At 36.9% G+C, this 16,108-nt stretch overlaps 1 protein-coding gene across 3 annotated transcripts in view; it reads right to left on the reverse strand.

The window, feature by feature from the left end:
• The window catches only part of LOC135785318 (NXPE family member 3-like), an 81,107-nt gene that overhangs the window by 17,166 nt on the left and 47,833 nt on the right, over positions 1 to 16,108 (reverse strand). For all 3 annotated transcript variants that reach the window (XR_012335655.1, XM_065294694.2, XM_065294695.2), the window contains 2 exons: positions 12,233 to 12,648; positions 11,953 to 12,023 (listed from right to left, as the gene is read on the reverse strand). Coding sequence is in view for 2 of the 3 variants with exons in the window: in XM_065294694.2 (XP_065150766.2) it covers positions 11,953 to 12,023; positions 12,233 to 12,648 (487 nt within the window). In the remaining variant the exon portion in view is untranslated. The remainder of the gene's footprint in view (positions 1 to 11,952; positions 12,024 to 12,232; positions 12,649 to 16,108) is intronic.

Here is a 16,108-nt window from a genome sequence, read left to right on the forward strand (position 1 = left end):
AAAGGGACAGTTCCCCCAAAAATGAAAATTGTCATAATTTTCTTCCTCTCCTGTCGTTACAAACCTGTACACATTTTTTTGTTCTGATGACCACAAAGGAAGATATTTTGAGTAATGTTTGAAACCAAACAGATCATGAGCCCCATTGACTGTCATAGTAGGAAAAAAGAATACTATGAAAATGAATGGGGCTCATGATCGGTTTTATTTTTTAAACATTCTTTGAAATATACCTTTGTGGTTATCAAAGTAAAGACTTATATACAGGTTTATAACAACATGAGAGGGAGAAAATGATGACAAAATGTGTGAACTATGCTTTTAAGCAGTTTTTAGTTGGATAAGATTGAGTAGATTTGTTTTGTTCTTATGTTTTTGTTTATTTATGTATGTATATATGTATGTATGTGTGTATGTATTTATGCTTCTATACATGTATGTATTTATACATTTAAATGCAGGTGCAAATGACTAAATGAAATTAAAGCATTATAAATGTATTTGTAAGTTTTGAATTATTTATTTATAAAGCAAATAATAGTAATAAATAATAATAATAATAATGGGGTTAAAACAGCATTGCAAAAATAACCCAACAAATTGGTTATTTCATAACCCAACTAATTGGGTAAAACTTTCTACCCAATGCATTGGGTTCAAATAACCCAACAATGGATCGGTGCTATAGTAACCCACCATTGGGTTATTTATTGGGTTATTTTTAACCCAACTGTTTTTAGTGAGTAGTTTTAAAGATATTTTGGAGCATCTAACCCCACCCTCACCCTTACCCTAAACCCAACCACTTCTCAACCATATAAACACAGTCAGGTATTTATTGCATAAAACAGTATAAAAGTATTTCCAACCATTCGCGTTGCAAACCTTGCGAAAGCCATACAATTAGTGTATATGAAGAACTCTGTGATCAAAACGCACAGTCAGATATCATTCAAACATAAACCAGCATGACGTAGTCGGTCACAAGAGCCAATAGCGCTTCACATTCTTAGCTGATGTAATGATGCAATCGGTCACGAGACACACGAGAGTAGGGCTGCACGATTAATTTGTAAAAGATTGTTGATGTGTATGTAGCAAGCACACCCAAGGACCACACCGAGACGCGTGTTGCAGCAACAACATTACTTTTTACTGAACTGATCAGGTGGTTCCTTAATCAACTATAATATAGTGCATTCAACCACAAGGGGGCAGCCCTTCACCATGAACATACATTACAATTCCTCCATTCTTAGATTAAACATACTAAGAACATGTAATGCACAAGTGTATGGTTTCAGCATAACGGTGTTTACCAACATTTATATATATATATATATATAATCATTCACGAACATGCGGTTAAAAATATATATATATATTTTTTTCTACAAATCAAGTCTCTGTGGAGGTTTCCTGCATCTTTCAGGGTAGCGTCTCTGTGAACTTAACTGTGATTCAGACACAACTGAATTTGTCACCTCAGACGTGTCTTCATGCTGGTCAGCGCTATTCACTTCAACTGAAGCAGAAGTAACAATGTCAACAGCATCATCCTCTTTCTTAGAATCAGAAAGAGGGGCAATAGCAGATTTCACTTGACAGTCCACTAACTGTTCTGCATGACAACTCCAGGTGTTGTCGCCGACCTTCACTGTGTATGGCAAGGGTCCCATTCTAGTGGTAATTGTACCTGGTTGCCACTTCTCTGTCCTGTAATGCTAAGACATCTTGGCCCACCTGGAAGGTACTTGTAGGCCTGTCCTTCATGTGTGCAAATTGTTTGTTTTCGACATATCGCCTCACATTAGGTTTGATTAGGTCCAAGCGAGAGCGCAAGTTCCTCCTGAGGAACATCATTGCAGGAGTTTGGCCAGTGGTGGCGTGTACTGCACTTCTGTACATGAATAAAAAGTTGTCTATCTTGTGTTGTAGAGGGATAATGTCATTATCCATCGCTTTCATCGCCTTTTTAAAGGTCTGTACGGATCTTTCAGCCAAGCCGTTTGTGGCAGGGTGGTAGGGCTGCACGATTCAAGCTAAAATGTGAATCACGATTTTTTCCATTGGAACTGAGATCCCGATTCTCTCACCGGATTCTCTTTTTTTACAAAAACATTTATTAGGCACTTAACTAAAAAAACGTGCTACAGGACTTTCAGTTATAATAACGTGTCTTAAAAGTCTCTTTTTCTTATTTTAGACCCCTTTAAATTTAGAGTAATTTAAAATTTGTTAGCTGTTAAATTGCACCTGTGCTTTTTGTACTATCAAACTGGCCAACCTTAAAACTTTAAAAACACTAACGTTAAACCTTTAAAAGACTAAACGATCAACATTTTGAGGCATCAGAGAGAAACGCAGACATGTAACAATGTTCCCCTCATGCTAAAAACCCTTTTTAATGGGGAACTTGTGGCGGTGACACAGAGGCCGTTTCTCAATCTGAAGGCTGCAGCCTCTCTGGAGGTCGCAATTTCTAAGATGCGCATCATAATTTCAGAATATTAACAATTAACGTTATAAAGATGACTAATATTTTTAGTTAATAATAAATTTTTGAAGTATGTTTATGACTTGCGAATGTAATGCTCCGTTAACTCAAATGAACGATGACGTATACAGCCTGCATATGCGACCTCCGGAGGTTCCAGCCTTCCGATTTAGAAAGGTCCTGAGGTAAATAATTTCCTTGCCTTCTTTCGGAACCAATGTTGTTGCATCTTCACTTTCTCCGTTCGCCACCAGGATTTTCCACAATGACGCTCGTTTATCCTCTCTTTTTTGTGAAAATTGCCGCTCCAAATCCACCAAGTAAACGACTGTGTTTAGGTCTGCCACCTTGTTATACGTCACGCGAGTGACAGCGGAACGCCGCAAATGAGATGAGAGAGAGGAAAGAAACGATCGGGACTGATTGGTGAATGAATAGGGTTTGGTTTTACCCTGTATGAGTGTGTGTTAGCAAGTTTGACTGATATTCTTGGATTGTAATGTAAATACGTGAACACGTAAACGCAGAATCTGAATACAGGGAAATACTGTATATGCAAGTGAATCGCCGTCATTTAAAATGAGGATCGCATATATGTATGAATCGAGATCGTGATTCTTTTTCGATTAATCGTGCAGCCCTACAGGGTGGTATGGCGCGGATGTGATGTGTTTGATGCCGTTCTGCTTCATGAATTTTTGAAACTCATCTGTCACGAACTGTCGTCCATTGTCAGTGCATATCTGCTCTGGCAACCCGTTCCTAGCAAATATTGTTCTCAGTACAGAAACAGTCTTTTCTGATGTGGTTGTTTTCATTGGAAGAACTTCGGGCCACTTAGAGTGTGCATCCACGGCAATAAGAACATGGAGTCTTTGAAAGGCCCGGCAAAATCGATGTGTACTCTTTGCCATGGAGTTGAAGGCCATTCCCAGGGATGAAGAAGAGCTAGCGGTGGTGAGTTTTGAACCTTTTGACATCCAGGGCAAGCCTTTGTCAAATCCTCGATCTGTTTGTCAATCCCTGCCCACCACTAATATATATAACTGCGTGCCAGGTTTTTCATTTTTACAGTTCCCAAATGTCCCTCATGCAGAGTGTCTAGCATTTTGCTCCGCAATTTGGATGGAATCACAACTCGTAACCCACACATTAAGGTTCCTTGGCACACAGATAGTTGGTCTCTCCTCGATGAAAATGCTGGATAGAGTGAGTTTCCGTGTGTTGGCCATCCTCTGACAGTGATTTCATAGATCTTAGACAGTGTTGGGTCACTGCAGGTCTCTTTCTGAATCTGTGCATTTGTTACAGGTAGCTGGCTCACAATTGTAGTATGGAATACATCAGCTGGATCCACAGTGTCTGACCTCTCTGTCATCTTCAGTGGTAGGCGTGATAAGCCGTCAGCATTACTGTGTAGTTTGGTGCTTTTGTACTCAATGTCATATTGGTGAGCACCTAAGAAAAGTGACCATCGCTGCAGCCGTGCTGAAGTCATCGCTGACACACCCTTCCTACAGTTGAAGATTGAGACCAGGGGCTGATGGTCTGTGACCAGTGTGAATTTTTGACCATACAGGTAATGATGGAATTTTTTTACACCCCAGACAAGGCTGAGTGCTTCTCTGTCTATTTGTGCATAATTACGTTCTGCTACTGTTAATGATCTGGATGCGAAGGCTATAGGTTTTTCTGTGCCATCTGGTAACTTATGTGACAGCACAGCTCCAATTCCATATGGTGATGCATCACATGCAAGTCTGATAGGCATAGATGGGTTGAAGTGTGCAAGCACTACATCGGAGGTTATGAGTCTTTTTGTCTCTTCAAAAGCTTGCGTGCAACTTTCTGTCCAATTCCACTGTGTTTTTGTCTGTAACAATGCATTTAAAGGATGTAGCACAGTAGAAATGTTTGGAAGGAACTTGTGGTAGTAGTTCACAAGTCCTAGATATGATCGGAGTTGCGACACATTTTGCGGCCGTGGTGCATTTAACACAGCTTCAATTTTATCCTGTGACTTGTGGAGACCATCTTTGTCGATCACATGGCCGCAGTAAGAGATCCGTTTTTTGAAGAACTCACATTTTTCTTTATTTGCTCTTAGTCCATATTCACTGAGTCGAATCAGCACCTGTTGTAGATTATATCTGTGTCGTCTTTACCTGTCACAATGATATCGTCCAGGTAACACTGTGTTCCTGGAATATCCTGTAACACTTGGTCTATTGCCTTCTGCCACAAAGCTGAGGTTGTTGCAATTCCAAAAATAAGACGGTTGTACTGGTATCTGGTACTGGTATGTGTGTTAATGGTCACCAATTCCTTAGAATTGTCCTCCATCTCCATTTGTAGGTAGGCTTGAGCAAGGTCAATTTTTGTGAAGCATTCTCCACCAGACAGAGATGCAAATATATCTTTGATGTGTGGCAGGGGATACTGTACTGTGTGAAGAACAGGATTGACAGTTACTTTAAAGTCCCCACAAATTCGCACACTCTCTGTCTTGTCTTTTTTTATCACTGGGACTATGGGTGTTGCCCACTCACTCCTCTCCACCTTTCTTAAGATGCCCGTTTTCTCCAAGTTGTCAAGCTCTGTCTCCACCTTCGGACGAAGTGCATAGGGTAGTGGGAGAGCCTTTAGGAATTTGGGAGAAGTGTCCCCTTTCAGTTCAAGCCTTGCTTTTATGCCTTTAAGCATTCCAATCCCTTTCTGAAACACTGGTGCAGCATTTTTAAGAATCTGAGCAAGAGTGTTTTGTGTGTCTTTGTTAGTGACTTGAGATGCCATGTTCAAGCTTTTTATGGTATGCCAGTCTAATGGTATTTTTCTCAACCATTCACGTCCAAATAATGCTGGACCCCCATTCTCCAGGAGGTACAGATCCAACTGCTGCATGTTCTCGTTTTACTTTACATTTACTTTTAGTTTCCCTTTTGGAGACACTTTTTCACCAATATATGTCTTTAATATCACTGATGTCTGTTGCAGCGGTATTTCTGGGAACAATCGCTTGTAATCAGTTGTGGAGATAACAGATAAAGCAGATCCAGTATCTAACTCCATTTTAAGTTTAACTCCTGACACTTATGGAGTGAGCCAAATGACTTTACGATTTGCCTCGTTAATTTTGTATAGTTCAAGACAGGAAAGGTCATCAGTATCTGAGCTTGTATTTGTTTCATTTTCAGTCACCTTATGCACATTAGTGGCTTTACGTTTCACTTTATGGGTTCTGTCTTTGTGCATCTTCCATTTGACTGTTTTACAAACTCTCTCAATGTGCCCCTTTTTATGACACTTTCTGCACTCCTTATCCTTGAACCAAAAATCATTTTCATCATGAGACATTTTCCCACAACGATGACATTTTTGCTTTTTCTCTGGTTTCAGTGACATTTTATTTGCTGCACATTCTATTGCTTTTTGTTGCAATTCTAATGCATCTTTTGCTGCTGTCTCCATTGATACTGCAATGTTCAATGCACGTTCTAATGTCAGGTCCTTTTGTCAGCAATCTTTTTTGTGTGCTCTCATTATGCATTCCACATACGAGTCTGTCTCTCAGTGCGTCTGCCAATCCAGCCCCAAACTGACAATGCTCAGACAATCTACGCAGTTCTGCCATATATTCGGGAATACTTTCTCCCTTGGCTTGATTTCGCTTATGAAATCGAAACCTTTCTGCAATTACTAGGGGTTTGGGGTTCAAATGTTCATGTAAAATGTCCACGATTTCTTTGAAAGTTTTATCCGCTGGTTTTTCAGGGTTTAGCAGGTCAAACGTGGCGATAGATCCAATCATCGACATTTTTGTTAGATTCTGAATTCTTTTTGGCACATTGAACTTACACGTTCTTATTGAGAATTTCCTTTCCACTCCTTTCAGTGCTCGTCGTCTCTTTAAGTAGGTGTCGTTAAAATCCTCGTCGTCAGTTTTGTTGTGTATGTAGCAAGCAAACCCAAGGACCACACCGAGACGCGTGTTGCAGCAACAACATTACTTTTTACTGAACTGATCAGGTGGTTCCTTAATCAACTATAATATAGTGCATTCAACCACAAGGGGGCAGCCCTTCACCATGAACATACATTACAATTGTGATCTCGATTTAACCCCCAAAACGATCGTAATCCAGCATTTTGCTGATTCAGGTAATTATATATTCAAGTAGGAAAGACGCAGTCTTGTCAGTTCTCTTGACAACACGCAATCACAGTGGCTGCAATGACGTCTTGACGTAACATTTATTATTGCACAGCCAGATGTGCTCGTGTTCGCTCCACTGGTACAGCGGATGCTTTTGCCGAGAAGTTAGACAGAAAGAAACAGAAACTAAATGAATGAGTGAGGCAGAGCTATGCACAGGTACATCGACAGGAACCTTGATGTTGTTTTAGTACAAAAAAGAATATCTTATTCTCGATCTCATCCCTTCCTAAAGGGTTTTTAGCACAGGGGGAAACATTGGCTGCGTTCAAATAACCACACTTGCTGTCTTTGCACTTGACTACTTACATTACGTTTTCTTGTATTTGGCCCAAGTGTTCTAGTGGGCGTGAAGCTTAAGCGTGCATGTAGATTTATTCACTCTATGGACAAAAAAACGATCTGACACTCGAATGCATTCTCTGAAATCCTCTCAAGCAGAGGTTTCCGCCCTTCGATTGGTTGCCGTGAAACGTTTCCGCCTTGCGATTGGTTTCTGCCAAATAGCGTCATAGCTCATTACCACAAGTAACGTCAATCCATGTGACAGCAATTTGCACCAAAACGTATTCGTTTTTTTTTTATTAAAGCCACTTAAAATATATATGTATTTTTTTTTTCTTTAAATAAAATGAATCACTCTACAATTAACATTAACTGAATTTAAAGATTATCTATACTTTCAGAATCATAATTAATTTGCACGTGTAAAAACTAATGTGAAACTAATGTTCAGGAGTTGAACGTCTTTAAAATTAACAAAGTTCTTGAGAATCGTGAGAGAATCGTGATCTTTATTTTAAGCAAAAAGATCCTGATTCTCATTTTATACAGAATCGTGCAGCTCTACATGAGATCCAATGCCTTTTCACAATCATAGATGATGCATCATCGCTTCTTCTGGCGGCAGTTTTTTAATCAGTGTACGTCCGGATCTGATTATTACAGCGAATTGTCATCACTTTTGCATCTTTTCTTCAAATAAATCGATCGTTTGAACTCGGTACACTTGGGATATTTTAATTTCATTTTTTAAAAGTTGTGACTGTTTTGTATGCTGTGTTTATACACTATAAAGACCGTTGGGTTATTTGTTTTACCCAACAGGTGGGTTAAACATATTGGGTTGTTCTGTTGGGTTATTCCTAGCTTGTATTGGGTTCTATAACAACCCAGACAGCTGGGTTAAAATCGGGCTCACGTCACGCATTTTATTTTAACGGTCGACAAGGTGCACTGCTGAGTGCGGACAGACACGAGAGGTACGTTTTAAAGTGCCTGTATTATGAAAAACTCACTTTTTCTGGGTTTTGGGGTGTTATTTTGTGTCTCTGATGCTCCCACACGCATACAAACTTGGAAAAAAATCCATCCATGCTGTTTTGAGTGAGATACAGGTTTCTGAATGTCCTCTGCCTTGAGTCTCAGATTGCGCCAGTTAAAACTCAGCTCCGTTGTGACGTAACAAACCGTTTCGTCACATTCAGTTTGAATTTTCCCGCCCACCACCCCACTCGCAGGTCTCCACCCACCAGGTAGCTAGAGAGCATAGAGCAGTCACTTGAATGAGACCCTCTGTGCTGTTATCATGTCTCACGGAAATAACAGCGCTATTTGGATATTATGGATTATACTCCCGCCTACTTTTAAAAACAAAGTTTTAACGCGTGGTTATTGGAACCCGGAGTAATCTTATATACAGTGTGTTATGACGCAAACAGTCCTCAGATTGTAGGCGATAAGACCTTCATGCGAAATCTGATGTAAACAACAGACTATGTATCTATATTTCACGGATTATAAGCATTTGTGGACAAAAATGGTAATTGGATGTATTTTATTGGACTTTCATGGATCATTCACACATCTGAAACAGACTGGATTCGATTCGCGATCGCGTTGTTTCATCACAAAAGGTAAGAAGTCACATTATATTTTGCATGTTGTCATCTTCTGTCACAAAATACTACATTTATGATGCTAGAGCTAAAAGCTTTTTGCCAAACTAACCGAGACCGTACGCCCCGGCTTTTCTGACGAGGCGAGCCTCTAATAACTTTACGGTCCGCATAGATATATACACGGTCCGGACCTCCCGCTAGCTTCTAGCAATTAGCACGCGGTCCACAAGCAGTATACATCCCCCGCCGGGTCTTAATTTCTGTAATTTGCGGAAAATAATGCGTTTGAAAATGTTTATAACGGGAATATGTTAGTATTGTCCAGGGAAAACGAGTGTATTGTTCAGACTGCTACATCACAATTTACGCTGGAATCTTTGTGTCATGATGAGTTTGACACACCGAGACTGGGCCTTACCGCCCCGGCTTTTCTGACAAGGCTAACCCCCGAGCCTCTTCTAACTTTACGGTCCGGACCTCCCGCTAGCTTCTAGCAATTAGCACGCGGTCCACAAGCAGTATACATCCCCCGCCGGGTCTTAATTTATGTAATTTGCGAAAATAATGCGTTTGAAAATGTTTTCTAATGGGAATATGTTAGCATTGTCCAGGGAAAACGAGTTTATTGTTGTGACTGCTAACGTAACATCACAATTTACTCTGGAATCATTGTGTGTCATGAGTTTCTTCTCTTGTAGTGTACTTATTAGTGATACTTTTCTGTATGATTTGTCTGTTGGCAACATAAACCGTTAATAATAATAATATATAAAATAATAACACAGTATGGTCTGTACTGCTCACGATACCACTGAGCACGCGCATGGGCACATGACGTTAGTAGTGGGGCGTGATCAAAGGAGCCGCAGCTCATAAATATGTAATGACTAGCTCAAAACGGCACAATCTGAACTGCCCTGAAACAGAGGCTACTAGAGATGGGTAACAATCTTTTCCTACAAGCTATTTCGAGCAAACAACTTTTGAAACATGCTTTATGGAACTCATACACCTATATAACTTGTGGAAAAGCAGTCATAAGATGGGCACTTTAAAATAATTTTCTCTGTGTAATGTTTATTTTGCTACAAAGTGTCTTTAAGCTCTAACACACAGTATACAAAAACGCTGTTGTCTAGTTTTTGTCCGTTACACCTGTTCCATTGATTAACTGTTACCGATGTCAAAACGCGTTTTTAAGCCATCATTAACGTAGAAAAACATCGCAATTTATTTTAATACTAAACAGCACCAACAGCATGGTCCCTTACGAAAATGAATCATTTCTTCTTTTAGTAGTATAACGTTAGTTTCATGGCGTATTGATTGCCATATTGTTTTGCATGGTTTCTGTAACAGACAATGTTTTTTTGGTTAAAGTGTAGTAAAAAAAAGTTTTTTAACTTTTGTAAGGGATGCAAACGGCTGTTTTTTTGCTCCAAATATTTTTTAGCCGGTCTGTGTTATAGACACAGAGCTGTAATATAAATGTGCTTCTGAATGGAAATGTCTTAAGAAATGACTCAATGGCATTTACCTCAGTATAATCCCTGATAAAGCGCTGTTTAATCCTGCACGTCTACTAGCCTACTGTTTACGGTAACCCCGGTTACGGTTGAATTTGCAATTCAGCGCCATCTACTGCCAAAGTAGAGTATTTATTCAGCGTGCCAGATGTATTTGCTTTGAGATTTAAAACATTATTATTTTCTTTAAATGTAGGCATTCTTGGAGATGTTGCATTAAAACCCCTACAAAATGGCCAGCAAGATGGTTCAGCCTTCCTACTGTACCAACTTGGCCAAAAGCAACATTTATTAAATTTTCAACCTGTAAGTATAATTTATGACACTTTGTTTTTTATCCGGTTTATGTGTGCATATATACATTGTAAAAATTCTGTCTTAAGGTCAGAAAACAAACATAATTCAGTATTTGGAGGAGGAGGTATGACGAAGACCCCATGTCCTGCTAGGGGATGAATTCGACTAATCACAAGCCTTTGTTATCGTGGGGAGGCTTGGCCCTGGAGCAACACCAGCAGTTGACACATGCTTTAATATTCCCAAGCCTTTCACTACTGTTAGGTAGTTTCTGTAACACACAATACATTTTGTACCAGGTGATGTTTCCTTAACACACAGTCACCTGCTTAAAGGGATAGTTCCCCCAAAAATAAAAATTGTCATAATTTTCTTCCTCTCCTGTTGTTACAAACCTGTATGCATTTCTTTGTTCTGATGACCACAAAGGAAGATATTTATTTTGAAGAATGTTTGAAACCAAACAGATCATGAGCCCCATTGACTGTCATAGTAGGAAAAAGAATACTATGAAAGTGAATGGGGCTTATGATCGGTTTGATTTCAAACATTCTTTGAAATATCTTCTTTTGTGGTCATCAAAATAAAGACTTTTATACAGGTTTATAACAACATGAGAGGATGAAAATGATGACAAATGGGTGAACTATCCTTTTAAGCAGTTTTTAGTTGGATAAGTTGGAGTAGATTTGTTCTGTTCTTATATGTTTATTTATATATGTATATATGTATGTGTGTATGTATTTATGCTTCTATACATGTATGTATTTATACATTTAAGTGCAGGTGCAAATGACTAAATGGAAATAAAGCATTAAAAATGTATTTGTAAGTTTTGTATTATTTATTTATAAAGCAAATAATAGTAATAAATAATAATAGTAATAATAATGGGGTTAAAACAGCATTGCAAAAATAACCCAACAAATTGGTTATTTCATAACCCAACTAATTGGGTAAAACTTTCTACCCAATGCATTGGGTTAAAATAACCCAAGAAAGGGTCGGTGCTATAGTAACCCACCATTGGGTTATTTTTAACCCAACTGTTTTAAGTGAGTATCATATAATAAATAAATGGGTATGTTACTTATATTTTAATGTGTAATAAAACACAATTAATCCTGGCGGTTTAAATTGAAAATCTTATCCCAGTTCATGTCATCATAGCAAAATATAATTTTATACCCTAATATATTAAGTTTTACCTGCTGCCGGTAGAGGCGCTAATTTAGTAAATGCATCTATTGGTCGTATTTGGTGAAATAGAGAATTGACCAAAGCAATCACATGAGATGGAGGATATGTTCTACAAATTATGTAAAATTAAACATTCTGAAACTGCCTGTTTAACAATGTGCACTGAAAGAGAAACACTTTTTTTGAGTTATGAAGAACGAGGTTCAAACAACATGAAGTTCAGGTAATGATAACATTTTCCTTTTTGGGTGAACTATTCATTTATATTATTGTATTATTTAACTATACATGATGTACAATATTTGACCATAGACATACCATTGCCTGCAGTACTGGGGAGGATGTTTATAATTTGAGTTTCTCCAGGAATGCGAACATTTGTTAATTTTCTGTAAGAAAAAACATTTTGATTAATTAGCATTGACTTTTATGAAGTCATTGATTACAAAAACCAGGAAACAAGACATACTGAAATAATGTAGGCCTTAAACTTAAATGCACTATAAAAACATCTTCCATAATTATAAATGTCAGATTTTATATTTAAAATTTTCATAAAGAGTTTTTTTTTATGGGTCTGTCACAGATTTCTGTTTACCCTGAAATGAGTTGCTTCTCAAAAGGAGTTAACGGACTTGTCATTGGTCCTCTTTCATGATACACCCAGTAGTCACAGGTAAGGTTCTTTGGTCTCTCACATTGCCATACCGTTCCTGTTTTTACATCTTTATATTCACAGCAGCAGTTGCCTTTAATCCAACTTCCGTCTGGGCCCCATTTAAGATTACATTCCACTTTTTCACTTATCATGACTCCATCAGGTCCTGGTCCTTCAAAGTAACCATAATAATGGCTGCGTGCAATTGAGGATTCCCAGTATTTTTTTGTAAACTTTATAACTTCACTGGAGTGGACCAGTCGCACAGACACTTGTGCCTGACCTTCCCAGGGTAGCAGAAGATCAACAGTGTATGTCCCATTGCGGTGATCAACAACTTTCCCATAAACACCTGCCTGGACATTGATAGAGTATATCATGGTATTATCATATTATATACAGTGCTCAGAGTCAGAACATGAATGACTACACCTTCGAAAATGAAGATGATAATAAAGCATAAAAATCACTTAATGCATTTAAATTAAATGAGGTGTTGTAAAACTGATTCACACTACAAAAAGTCAACTTAATCTAGTATTTTTCAAGACATCAAATTGACGACATACAGCTGTTTTTTTTTTTTCATTTTTGAACAATGACCTTTTTCAGAGCTTAGATGCTGGATGGAGAATGATGTTTAACTTGTTATTTCAGAACTCCCCAGTGCCCACAAAAGTAGGGTTGAGGTCTGAAGGCATGCTTGGCCACTGATTCACTTTTTTCCTATTAAGATTTCGGGCCCTATGCATAGGCAGTCCTGATGGGCCCACCCCATTATGTATTTCAGACTTTTCAAGGGCCCTTTCTTCTTTTGGGGCCCTGGTAATCAGTACTGGTTTTACCCCCAGTCCGACGCCCTTGGAAGTAAAATAATGACAAATGTATTTGAAGCAAAAAAAAAACAACATGTTAAATAGCTCCAGTTGAAAAAAAAAATCCATTGCAATAACAGTGACTGCAATTGAATATGTTTGTATAACTACACTGTAAAAAAAATCCGTAAAAAAATTACATTGTTATTGCAGCTGGGTTGCCGGTAATATTACATTTATGTTATTTACTGGCAAGAGTTTGTTCAAAGTTAAATAAATTTTAAATATTAACAAGTCTTTATCTTAACAGATTAAAACTATACAATAACAGCCTCATGCAAAGCATTCTGGGAACCAGAAATCATCATCAACCTTTTCTGTTTTTTGCTTCAGATTTTGTTTCCCAGAATGTTTTGCTTGATGCTGTTTTTTTAGTTTTACTCTGTAAAGACAAAGACTTGTAAATGTTTAATGTTCATTTAACTTTGAACAAAATATTGCCAGTAAAAAACATAAATTTAAATCTACAGTAAATTACCGGCAACCCAGCTGCAATTTCTACGGAATTTTTTTACAGTAAGGTGTGAATAATTTAACTCAAAACCTTTCGCAAACATTTTCATTGTTTTTAAAACTCATTTTCATTTCCGTTTCTAAAGTTAATTTAAAAATAAATCAGTTTGTTTAAAAATACAACCTTTAATTTTCAACAGACAATATTTAGCCTCATAAATGTATGATTTTTTAAAATGTATAAATCTACACATGACAGTACTATTACATTTTACACAGTTAAACGTGATACAATGATAACGTATAAATTGCTTTTAATTAATAATTAATGTAAAGTTTTTGTGGTTGTCATATATCGCTGCAGACCCGTTAAATACTGTATCACACGTCCACCATTTAGTGGCCATTTCTTGGACAGGGTTTAGATTAATAAAGGACTAGGCTTTAGTTATATTAGGTCATTTAAGTAATTTTTACAAAAATACCGTACAAAAAAAAACTTAATAATACTGGTTGGCATTTTGAGACAAAACAATGGCACTTATATATGTAAAGATATGTCAGTTCAAGCCAAGGTGTTTTAAAATTATGGCAGCTCAAACATGCATTTTCGTCTGGGAATAGTATAAGCCAGGGGTCTTCAACTACTTTTCTTCAGGGGCCAGATTTTAAAATTGTAAATATGACGCGGGCCAAACTTTTATCCCTATTTTTACTTTTGATATATTTTTTACTTTTACCATATATGTGTGTGTGTTGTGGTCATTTTTTTTTTTAACTTTTGTTGTAGTATATTTGAAAAAAACATATTAAAAACATGCATTTTCAAAAAAAATTGAATTTAAAAGCCATTTAATTACTGAAAACTGATATTTTTTTATTAATATTTAAAAACAATTGCAGTTTAACATGTAAGAGCCAAATGTTAATAATAAAAGTGTAAAAGATCAACACTCTTAAACATTTTTTGTTTATAACTGTTTACTTTCATTAATTGTTACATGTCAATTACTCACAACATATTGCCAGTCTTCTCCTAATGACTAAAATTACACTACATGTTTTCTTTTTTAATATTTTATAGATACATAGGCTAAACAGGCTTTCCATTGTACATTACATACAGGGCCGCATTAATGCATGGGCTTACCTGGGCTTAAGCCCAGGGCCTCGGGCTGGAAAGGGCCCCGAGATGCCGGAAAAAAATAACAAACGCATTTTATAAAAAGTTGATACTCCCTTTAAAATGATGCTTAATCGCTTTGCTTTGAATGTCCGTGCGTGAATGCAGTTCCTGCGCGAGAAAATCTCTCACTTACTGTAGGCTACCCTGCAATCATTAGTGAGCTTTTTAAAATTTCTGTCTGAAATATCCATTATTGCATTTCTGATGAACAAAGACGAAACTGAGGACGCGTTTTTATCTTATTATGAAAGACAACGTGTAAACATTCATTAAATGATTCCTCGTAACATTTTAAAGCCAAGATGTACAGAACAGCACACAAAGATATTACACAAAACATTTTTGATAACTAAATCTAATAAATAACAAATTAGATTCTGCCTCGGAAGCCACGGCTAAGTTCAGCGATCTTATTTCATTTTGAGATATAGCGTGGCAAGGAAATAAAAGACAAGAAATTACATATAATTTGTTACTGTAAATTATAAAAAACAAGCTTTATATACAATTCCTTAAACGGTTCATTTATAACAAGAAAACACTTAAAATAATCGTTTCATAGACACTATATATGCTTTATTATTTTGCACAGAAATATCTGATTGCTTACTTTCACTTTGATCATCTCTGTATTCACTTGAAACATCTGATGTTTCTTATAACATTTGTTTCAGGAATCTCTTTTCTATCATTTGAAAGTTAACACCGACCATATTATTAAATCACAAGAGAGACAATTGTGTCAGATTCGGTAGATATATTTATATTCGGTGTCATCACCGAAAAACAAAAAAAACCGGCTTACCTGTTTTGTAGCTCAACTTCTGACAAGTTAAGTAACCTTTTTAAATACATTTTAAAAACTTATTCTTGTCGAAAAAATCTGTTTTTTGATGTTTAGTTTGATGAACGCCTAAATACACTGTAAAAAAAAATCCGTAGAAATTACAATGTTATTGCAGCTGGGTTGCCGGTAATTTACCGTAGACTTAAAATTATGTTATTTACTGGCAAGAGTTTGTTCAAAGTTAAATAAATTTTAAATATTAACAAGTCTTTATCTTTACAGAATAAAACTATACAATAACAGCCTCATGCAAAGGATTCTGGGAACCAGAAATCATCATTAACCTTTTTCTGTTTTTTGCTTCAGATTTTGTTTCCTAGAATGTTTTGCTTGATGCTGTTTTTTTAGTTTTACTCTGTAAAGACAAAGACTTGTAAATGTTAAATGTTCATTTAACTTTGAACAAAATGTTGCCAGTAAATAACATAAATTAAAATCTACGGTAAATTACCGGC

The sequence above is a fragment of the Paramisgurnus dabryanus genome, chromosome 22, assembly GCF_030506205.2.
Source record: "Paramisgurnus dabryanus chromosome 22, PD_genome_1.1, whole genome shotgun sequence".
Lineage (NCBI taxonomy): Eukaryota > Metazoa > Chordata > Actinopteri > Cypriniformes > Cobitidae > Paramisgurnus > Paramisgurnus dabryanus.